The 11,035-nt window shown below is 45.9% G+C and overlaps 1 protein-coding gene across 1 annotated transcript; it reads right to left on the bottom strand.

The window, feature by feature from the left end:
- Positions 1-208: 208 nt before the first annotated feature.
- Positions 209-2,099, bottom strand: TMEM215 (transmembrane protein 215). Its single transcript, XM_072126534.1, has one exon. It carries the CDS (start codon positions 1,625-1,627, stop codon positions 947-949), a length of 681 nt encoding a protein of 226 aa, XP_071982635.1. The 5' UTR covers positions 1,628-2,099; the 3' UTR covers positions 209-946.
- Between the last annotated feature and the right edge of the window lie 8,936 nt (positions 2,100-11,035).

The following is an 11,035-nucleotide window of genomic DNA, read 5'->3' as shown; positions in this document are numbered from 1 at the left end:
AAAGTGATATACAGATCAATCATATAATAAGTCAGAATGTATTAAGTGTTATAATATATCACATTTTTCCTAATTCTGGGTCCTCTATTCTTATAACATGATTTATAGTTTATTAATACAGGGTTGCAATTGGAGGCTAATAGGGAGTCTTGTTAGTGACCTAAATAAGTTACTATGGAGAAATCAAGATAGAATATTACAATAGACATAATTGAAAAGGTTTATTTTATTTATCAATTAAAAGTGTGCTCGGTTTCTTAACACAACTAATAGAAAACATAATAAATAGAATATTAAAAATGCATGTCAACAATAAATAAAATGACTATATCATTTTACACAACATATTAAAAACTCGCTCTAAAGAATAGCCCTCCTATCACTCTGTAACCAGACACTAGCAGCAGCAGCAGCTCAGGGGTTAACTTCAGACTTTTTATAATTGAGGATAATTCTATATCTCAGCACATATGTAATGTTAGATAATTGCAGTGCTAAGCTAGGTCATATTCAGTTACCAGGAACGTATATGAGTACCTGTTTCTCCATGTGTAACCTAATATTTTGGGTTATACATGATTTATAAAAAGAAACTGTTGTTACAGCAACTTATTAGTTAGCCACAGACAATGGATTTTAGTGCACTAGAGGATCAACTGTGTACACGGCATTCTGCCTGAGCTTTTCTCTGTGCTCATTGTCCTGTAGCTGATCACACCTGTCCAGCTCTATATGAAGGCACTGTGTTCAGACGTCAAACAATTGGCCAGAATGATCACAAAGGAAACAGGTGACCCATGATCTTAGACATGCTGGTCTGCAGCAACCACTTGGCAGGAAGCTGTGGAGTATTGGTACCTGGGCTGTTTTATATAACAGAGCCTGGATCTGTCATGCAGTGCAAAAACATTCTAGTACAATATAAATCTCTATGTGCAATTAGGTTTTAGACAATTGTCTCTTGGTCCCAGGTCACTTCTGTGGTCTTTACGTAACAGCAATACCTGTTATAGGAATTATCCCCCCCTTTGGGGTTAGCTGCTGCATCACTATCTCTAGGGTCAAGAGTAACTTTCTCCTCTGTGACGGTGTAGATGATTCTGTCTGGGGTGTACTTTTTCTCAAACACAGGACAAGTGTTGTGGTTTTCCACTCCTCCAGGTAATGTATTTGTTGAATAGCACTTGTCCAGATACCTCATCATCTCATCTCCATCCACCTTTGTGTTGAGCGTCCTTGAATCCCCTATTGTGGTGATTTTGCTGGGATCACATTCTTCTTCCTTTTCCTTTTTTTCTGCTTTTTTATCCAACTCATTAGAACTCCCTTTGCCAGACTCCTTGTCTGATGGAGTCTTCAGGAGCTCCACATTTTCTTTATCTTTCCCCTTCTTGCAGCAGCAGGTACAGTATTTATAGGGCCACTTAGTACAGCCATCAGTTCTTCTAGTTAGAGTAATAGCTGCCACACCAGGAAGAAATATAGCTGGCCCTATAGCAATAAGTGGGATGGATCCCAGAGTCTCCCCCTTGAACCCCGAAACTGTAAACATAAAGCCAAATACAAGGAAAATGCTCACCAAGGCTACCACCAGTCCTGTTCGAGGGTTGATATCATCCGGTCTCATCTCTCTATACCATTAGATTGTACTTTGTGACCATCAGTACATCAGGGGCTTTAGTTCCTTTAGGTTAGAGAGCACCAGACCACTGTAGTCTTCCAATGCATAAATGAAACAAAATGCACCCCCTAATCTATCAGAAGACAGACTGCTTCTTTAAGAACTCAGCAGATGACTCCAGCCTGGATCTCCGGATCTTGTATGTATTTAGTTAATAAAATCCTGGGAAAATTAGAATAACTCTGGAATAAGATAGGTTATTCACTTGTGAAGACATAACTCCTGAAGCAGATGTGATCCTGAAAGGATGGTCCACTGGGAGCTGGATGTGGTGTTTCGGATGCCAGAACAGTGAGATCCTGCATATGTTCAAAGTGCTTGAATGGAAACTGAGACACTCATCTCTTAATGCAAGAGTATGTGAGAAGAGGGAGGGGAGGTGAGGAAAAGCAGAGGAGTGGACTTTAAATATTAGAAAGATAAAGCACCCAGGAACCTCCTGCTTTATTATTATTACGAAAAGAATACATATCAGCAATTTCAGATGAACAAACACGTAGCCAATATTTGACCCTTAAGAAAGAAAAAGAATATTTAATTGACCAAATTGCATACAATGACAAATGGCTATCAAATATTTTGTGCTGCATGAGATTTTATTAACTATTTTACTGCTGCAGAGATCTAGGCAGATTACAAATTAACAAGCCAAGCCTTCTCTTGATGAGGCAGTGAATGACCTTGAATGAACTGACAAGGCAATACCAATTTCCCGAGACCTGTAAGTGCTACTGTACACAGAGATGATCTCATTTAAGGCAATTAACAACAATGATATATACTATTGGATGTAAAGAAGCTGCTGCACATGATTCATTTGTTAGATTCATGTATATGCAGATTCACCTGACCATAAAGTGGAACGAGGCACTGCATTTTGCTAATAAGCTCTTAAATCTGTCTTAAATATTCCCAAAAGGTTAATGAATAATACAAATAACAATAAGTAAAACAATAAACAGTTTACTTTTAAAAAATAAATGTTTGCTAATAGCTATCCACCACCTCTTAGCAGAACAATAGTTTTTTATAGGATCACAGACCTACAGTAGACGAGGTATCATACAGAAGGAGTTAACTAGAGATGAGCGAGCACTAAAATGCTCGGGTACTCGTTATTCGAGACTAACTTTTCCCGATGCTCGAGTGCTCGTCTCGAATAACGAGCCCCATTGAAGTCAATGGGAGACTCAAGCATTTTTCAAGGGGACCAAGGCTCTGCACAGGGAAGCTTGGCCAAACACCTGGGAACCTCAGCAAAGGATGGAAACACCACGGAAATGGACAGGAAACAGCAGGGGCAGCATGCATGGATGCCTCTGAGGCTGCTTAATCGCACCATTATGCCAAAATTATGGGCAACAGCATGGCCATGACAGAGTGACAGAATGAAGCTAGATAGCATCTAAAACATCCAATAATGGACCCTGACACTATAGGGGACGGCATGCAGAGGCAGCGGCAGCAGCGGCAGGCTAGAGAGTGGCATGGCGACATACCCTAAATGGACTCAGGCTTCAAACCAATGGGTGGCAGAGAGGAACCAAAGGAGGTGAGCAAGAAGCGCTCAAATAATATCGGTACATGATAAAAGTTTGCCAGTATATTTTGTGGATTACACAGCAGGGTGGCGACAAACTTAACATGGAAGCCATGAAAACAACCCAAAATTCTGCCTGACACAGCTCGTTTGATAAGGGGACCATGTATGGAGGCAGTGAACTAGTAGTAGATTAAAGGTGCTGCAGTTAAAACTATGTTAGTTGGATCTTGGCATGGAGCTGGCGCTCCGCTGCCAGGCGAGCTTTCGCCAATCCAAGCCCCTGTCTCTAGGCTACTCCCCAAACAGCACTTCTAAGAACCTTTTGTATAAGATCAAGTGTAGTAGCATTCTTATAAGTTTGGGATATGGCGGGTGAGGGGAATGTAAACAGATGCGCAAGAAGCGCTGAAATAATATCGGTAAATGATAAAAGTTTGCCAGTATATTTTGTGGATTACACAGCAGGGTGGCGACAAAGTTAACAAGTTTGATGTGGAATGGCCTGTAATAGCTCTTGGGCGGTGTGCCTTTTATCGCCTAGGCTCAGCAGTTTGGGCACCGCCTGCTGTCGCTTAGCGACGGCACTGCTGCTGAGCCTAGAGCTACCGACTGATGGCGCCATGGCCACGGATGGTAATTCGGAGGAGGAGGAGGTGGAGGAGGGGTGGGAGGAGGAGGAGGTATAGTAGGCCTTTGAGACCTGGACCGAGGTAGGCCCCGCAATCCTCTGCGTCGGCAGTATATGACCAGCCCCAGGGTCAGACTCGGTCCCAGCCTGCACCAAGTTAAGTGTAGTAGCGTTCTTATAAGTTTGGGATATGGCGGGTGAGGGGAATGTAAACAGATGCGCAAGAAGCGCTGAAATAATATCCCTAAATGGTAAAAGTTTGCCAGTATATTTTGTGGATAACACAGCAGGGTGGCGACAAAGTTAACAACTTTGATGTGGAATCCATGAAAACAACCCAAATTTCTGCCTGACACACCTCGTTTGATAAGGGGACGATGTATGGAGGCAGCTATATGGACGACTTTTGGAGGTAGCAATGGAGACAACGTGTGGAGGCTGCTATGGAGACAATTTAATTTGGATAGTGCCTGTATGTGGCAGTCCAAAAAAGTTTTCAAACCAGAGGAGCAGGTAGGTGGCCCTCCAGAAAAATGAAATAGATTGAGTGCCTGTATGTGGCAGTCCAAAAAAGTTTTCAAACCAGAGGAGCAGGTAGGTGGCCCTCCAGAAAAATGAAATAGATTGAGTGCCTGTATGTGGCAGTCCAAAAAAGTTTTCAAACCAGAGGAGCAGGTAGGTGGCCCTCCAGAAAAATGAAATAGATTGAGTGCCTGTATGTGGCAGTCCAAAAAAGTTTTCAAACCAGAGGAGCAGGTAGGTGGCCCTCCAGAAAAATTGAATAGATTGAGTGCCTGTATGTGGCACTCCCAAAAAATGTTTAAAACAGAGGACCGGGTAGGTGGCCCTCCAGAAAAATTAAATGCATAAAGTACTATAGCTAGAGCCAGTGGGCCCTGTCAAAAAATAGCCAGTTTCCTCTGCTTTACTGTACAAAGAGGAGGAGAAGGAGGAAAATGAGGAAGAGAAGGAGTGCATAAATTATTCAGGTTGAGCTTCCTTCACCTGGTGGAGATTGGAAATTATGAGAAATCCAGGCTTTATTCATCTTAATAAGCGTCAGCCTGTCAGCGCTGTCAGTCGACAGGCGTGTACGCTTATCGGTGATGATGCCACCAGCTGCACTGAAAACCTGCTCGGACAAGACGCTAGCGGCAGGGCAGGCAAGAACCTCCAAGGCGTACAGCGCCAGTTCGTGCCACATGTCCAGCTTTGAAACCCAGTAGTTGTAGGGAGCTGTGTGATCATTTAGGACGATGGTATGGTCAGCTACGTACTCCCTCACCATCTTACTGTAAAGATCAGCCCTACTCTGCCGAGACTGGGGACAGGTGACAGTGTCTTGCTGTCTTGCTGGGGTGACATAAAGCTGGCAAAAGCCTTGTAAAGCGTACCCTTGCCAGTGCTGGACAAGCTGCCTGCTCGCCTACTCTCCCTCGCTACTTGTCCCGCAGAACTACGCACTCTGCCGCTAGCGCTGTCAGAAGGGAAATAGTGTTTCAGCTTGTGCATTAGGGCCTGCTGGTATTCATGCATTCTCACACTCCTTTCCTCTCCAGGGATGAGAGTGGAAAGATTTTGCTCGTACCGTGGGTCCAGGAGAGTGAATACCCAGTAATCGGTGCTGGAATAAATTCTTTGAACGCGAGGGTCACGGGATAGGCAGCCTAGCATGAAATCTGCCATATGCGCCAGAGTACCAACGCGTAAGAATTCACTGCCCTCGCTGGCCTGACTGTCCATTTCCTCCTCCTCCAACTCCTCTTCTTCTGCCCATACATGCTGAACAGTGAAGGACTCAACAATGGTCCCCTCTTGTGTCTCGCCAACATTCTCCTCCTCTTCCTCCTCATCCTCCTCCACCTCCACCTCCTCCGATATGCGCTGAGAAACAGACCTAAGGTTGCTTTGGCTATCAACAAGGGAATCTTCTTCCCCCGTCTCTTGTGACGAGCGCAAAGCTTCCGACTTCATGCTGATCAGAGAGTTTTTCAACAGGCCAAGCAGCGGGATGGTGAGGCTGATGATGGTGGCATCGCCACTGACCATCTGTGTTGACTCCTCAAAGTTACTCAGCACCTGACAGATATCAGACATCCACGTCCACTCCTCATTGTAGACTTGAGGAAGCTGACTGACCTGACTACCAGTTCTGGTGGAAGTTGACATCTGGCAGTCTACAATCGCTCTGCGCTGCTGGTAAACTCTGGATAACATGGTTAATGTTGAATTCCACCTCGTGGGCACGTCGCACAACAGTCGGTGAGCGGGCAGTTGGAGGCGGCGCTGCGCTGCCCTGAGAGTGGCAGCATCTGTGCTGGACTTCCTGAAATGCACACAGATGCGGCGCACCTTCGTGAGCAAATCAGACAGATTGGGGTATGTCTTGAGGAAACGCTGAACTATCAGATTTAACACATGGGCCAGGCATGGCACATGTGTCAGTCTGCCGAGTTGCAGAGCCGCCACCAGGTTACGGCCGTTGTCACACACAACCATGCCTGGCTTCAGGTTCAGCGGTGCAAGCCACAGATCAGTCTGCGCCGTGATGCCCTGTAATAGCTCTTGGGCGGTGTGCCTTTTATCGCCTAGGCTCAGCAGTTTGAGCACCGCCTGCTGTCGCTTAGCGACAGCACTGCTGCTGTGCCTAGAGCTAGCGACTGATGGCGCCATGCCCACGGATGGTAGTTCGGAGGAGGAGGTGGAGGAGGGGTGGGAGGAGGAGGAGGCATAGTAGGCCTGAAAGACCTGGACCGAGGTAGGCCCCGCAATCCTCGGCGTCGGCAGTATATGACCAGCCGCAGGGTCAGACTCGGTCCCAGCCTCCACCAAGTTAACCCAATGTGCCGTCAGCGATATATAGTGGCCCTGCCCGGCAGCACCCGTTCACGTGTCCGTAGTCAGGTGGACCTTGTCAGAAACGGCGTTGGTCAGGGCACGGATGATCTTGTCTGACACGTGCTGGTGCAGGGCTGGGACGGCACATCGGGAAAAGTAGTGGCGGCTGGGGACCGAATACCGAGGGGCGGCCGCCGCCATGAGGTTGCGAAAGGCCTCGGTCTCTACTAGCCTATAGGGCAGCATCTCCAGGCTAAGCAATCTGGAGATGTGGACATTAAGGGCTTGGGCGTGCGGGTGGGTTGCACTATATTTACGTTTCCGCTCCAGCGTCTGGGGTATGGAGAGCTGAACGCTGGTGGATGCTGTGGAGGATCGTGGAGGCGACGATGGGGTTTTTGTGCCAGGGTCCTGGGCAGGGGGCTGACTATCAGCTGACACAGGGGAAGGAGCAGTGGTGTGCACGGCCGGAGGTGAACGGGCTTGGTGCCACTGAGTGGGGTGTTTAGCATTCTTATGCCTGCGCATACTGGTGGTAGTTAAGCTAGTAGTGGTGGAACCCCTGCTGATCCTGGTTTGGCAAAGGTTGCACACCACAGTCCATCGGTCATCCGGTGTTTCCTTAAAGAACCTCCAGACTTCTGAAAATCTAGCCCTCGCCGCGGGAGCCCTCGCCACGGGAGCTTCACTACGTGACACATTTGGCGCTGATGCACCTGCTCTGGCCCTGCCTCTCCGTCTGGCCCCACCACTGCCTCTTCCAACCTGTTCTGGTCGAGGACTCTCCTCCGTCTCAGAAGCACTGTGTTCACCCGGCCTCTCAACCCAGCTTGGGTCTGTCACCTCATCATCCTCCGATCCCTCAGTCTGCTCCCCCCTCGGACTTCCTGCCCTGACAACAACTTCACCACTGTCTGACAACCGTGTCTCCTCATCGTCGGACACCTCTTTACACACTTCTTCCACTACGTCAAGAAGGTCATCATCACCCACAGACTGCGACTGGTGGAAAACCTGGGCATCGGAAAATTGCTCAGCAGCAACCGGACAAGTGGTTTGTGACTGTGGGAAGGGTCCAAAAAAAAGTTCCTCAGAGTATGCCGGTTCAAATGCCAAATTTTCATGGGAGGGGGCAGACTGGGGGGGAGGAGGCTGAGGTGCAGGAGCTGGAGGAGTGCCGATTTCGGTGACATGGGTGGACTGCGTGGAAGACTGACTGGTGGACAAATTGCTCGAAGCATTGTCGGCAATCCACGACATCACCTGTTTGCACTGTTCTGGCCTCAACAGTGCTCTACCACGAGTCCCAGTAACTTCAGACATGAACCTAGGGAGTGTAGCTCTGCGGCGTTCCCCTGCTCCCTCATCAGCAGGTGGTGTCTCACCCCGCCCAGGACCACGGCCTCTGACCCCTGCAGTAGTTGGACGCCCACGTCCCCGCCCTCGTCCTCTACCCCTAGCCCTCGGGTTAAACATTTTGAAAATGAAAGTTATAACTTTAATTTTTTTTTAACTTTTTTTTGTGTTTTTTTGTGTTTTTTAGGTTTTTTTTGTGTTTTTTAGTTTTTAAAACCAAACGATGCTATCCTATTGCTATGGCTATTTTCTAGCCAAGTATGAAAGCACACTGCTATGCCAGATGAGATGACGCTGAGTTATGAAAAAATAAACGTAAAATAAAAAGGAAATGGCAGACTGTGCCTAATTGAAATCCAACCCCTAATAAATTTTCCCACTTCGGTCTTTGCGATGGATATGTGCGTCACTAAGCGCTAAACACAGCGGTCGCAAGTCTCACTACAAATTCCTCACAATTGGCTAGTAAATGCACTGCAGCAAGGACAGCCACCAGCAGATCAACCAGAAATAAAATATATATAACGCTATTGTAGGCGTAAGTAAGCCGTTTGGATTCTCCTTTGGCTATTTTCTAGCCAAGTATGAAAGCACACTGATGAGATGACGCTGAGTTATGAAAAAATAAACGTAAAATAAAAAGAAACTGCCAGACTGTGCCTAATTGAAATCCAACCCCTAATAAATTTTCCCACTTCGGTCTTTGCGATGGATATGTGCGTCACTAAGCGCTAAACACAGCGGTCGCAAGTCTCACTACAAATTCCTCACAATTTGCTAGTAGATGCACTGCAGCAAGGACAGCCACCAGCAGATCAACCAGAAATAAAATATATATAACGCTATTGTAGGCGTAAGTAAGCCGTTTGGATTCTCCTTTGGCTATTTTCTAGCCAAGTATGAAAGCACACTGATGAGATGACGCTGAGTTATGAAAAAATAAACTTAAAATAAAAAGAAACTGCCAGACTGTGCCTAATTGAAATCCAACCCCTAATAAATTTTCCCACTTCGGTCTTTGCGATGGATATGTGCGTCACTAAGCGCTAAACACAGCGGTCGCAAGTCTCACTACAAATTCCTCACAATTTGCTAGTAGATGCACTGCAGCAAGGACAGCCACCAGCAGATCAACCAGAAATAAAATATATATAACGCTATTGTAGGCGTAAGTAAGCCGTTTGGATTCTCCTATGGCTATTTTCTAGCCAAGTATGAAAGCACACTGATGAGATGACGCTGAGTTATGAAAAAATAAACGTAAAATAAAAAGAAACTGCCAGACTGTGCCTAATTGAAATCCAACCCCTAATAAATTTTCCCACTTCGGTCTTTGCGATGGATATGTGCGTCACTAAGCGCTAAACACAGCGGTCGCAAGTCTCACTACAAATTCCTCACAATTTGCTAGTAGATGCACTGCAGCAAGGACAGCCACCAGCAGATCAACCAGAAATAAAATATATATAACGCTATTGTAGGCGTAAGTAAGCCGTTTGGATTCTCCTATGGCTATTTTCTAGCCAAGTATGAAAGCACACTGCTATGCCAGATGAGATGACGCTGAGTTATGAAAAAATAAACGTATAATAAAAAGTAAATGGCAGACTGTGCCTAATTGAAATCAAACCCCTAATAAATTTTCCCACTTTGGTGTTTGAGGTGGATATGTGTGTCACTAAGAGCTAAACACAACGGTAGCAAGTCCCCCTGCAAATTCCTCACAATATGGTACTAGCTGCACTACTAGTGCCAGCAAGCCCAGCCACAAGCAAACAAAAAAAAAAAAGTATAATGTTATTGTAGCCCTAAGAAGGGCTGTTGGGTTGTTGTAGAATCACTCCTGCCTAACACTATTCTAATAGAACACCCTAACGCTTTCCCTGACCAGCAGCAGCTCTCTCCCTGGCGGCATCCAGAATGATCCGAGCAGCGCGGGCAGCGGCTAGTCTATCCCAGGGTCACCTGATCTGGCCAGCCAACCACTGCTATCGACGTGTAAGGGTACCACGTCATGCTGGGTGGAGTGCAGAGTCTCCTGGCTTGTGATTGGCTCTGTTTCTGGCCGCCAAAAAGCAAAACGGCGGGAGCTGCCATTTTCTCGAGCGGGCGAAGTATTCATCCGAGCAACGAGCAGTTTCGAGTACGCTAATGCTCGAACGAGCATCAAGCTCAGACGAGTATGTTCGCTCATCTCTAGAGTTAACACATGACTGCAGGACCACACCACACCTAGGTTTTTTTGTAATAATACTACCAAATAGGTTTGCAAAGGATCCGATTTAATGGTCAGTGATTTATAATCAAGATGATTTGCTTCATTCTTTATTTCAGATGCAGCTAAAACTTCCTGAAAACATGCTCTTGGATTTATTATAGCCCTATGTAAACAATGAGCTTTAAAGGTCTCTGCACACTTTGCAGAAAGGCTTTGGTACTTACCCCAGTGGTAACCCCATAGGCAAATCTCCAACAGCCGCCATGAGCTTGTACCTGATGCACATAATATAGTGATTTTTCTGTGGCTCGGGGCAGCATTGCAAATGTTGATTTCCACTAGAATAGGTGACTTGGCACTTATTTGCTGCTTCCGTTGCAGAATTTTTTTCTGCTACTGTACTATGCCATGGATTTTCCGCATGGAAATTCCACGGTGGAAATCCTCACATAACTTGTGCAGATACCCTATGTATCCATACTTTAGCTTCAGTTATTAACTAATCTTTTATATAACCTGGCATCTGGCCTAAAAGTCTACCAATTTGACTCTTAGTTGCTATTAATGGTCCTTTTAGAAATCCTGTTATTGTTAAATATTGCCATCACAATAAATTTGCATCTGATGTCATATTAATAAGCTTTGCTTTTGCTCAATGCCAACACATTTTAGGTTTCTTTAGGGATAGACTGCAGCATCATCACATCTGTCCACAAATATTTCTTTTCTTACATCATGTTGCCCATTTAATGCCACATAAGGAATTTTGGT

This window comes from Engystomops pustulosus, chromosome 1 (genome assembly GCF_040894005.1).
Source record: "Engystomops pustulosus chromosome 1, aEngPut4.maternal, whole genome shotgun sequence".
Taxonomy (NCBI): domain Eukaryota; kingdom Metazoa; phylum Chordata; class Amphibia; order Anura; family Leptodactylidae; genus Engystomops; species Engystomops pustulosus.
Note: the sequence above shows the minus strand (reverse complement) of the source record. Positions and strands in the feature narration are given on the sequence as shown.

Excerpts from the sequence above, each read along its gene's own strand:
- TMEM215 (XM_072126534.1), bottom strand. The coding sequence starts at position 1,627 with ATGAGACCGGATGATATCAACCCTCGAACAGGACTGGTGGTAGCCTTG.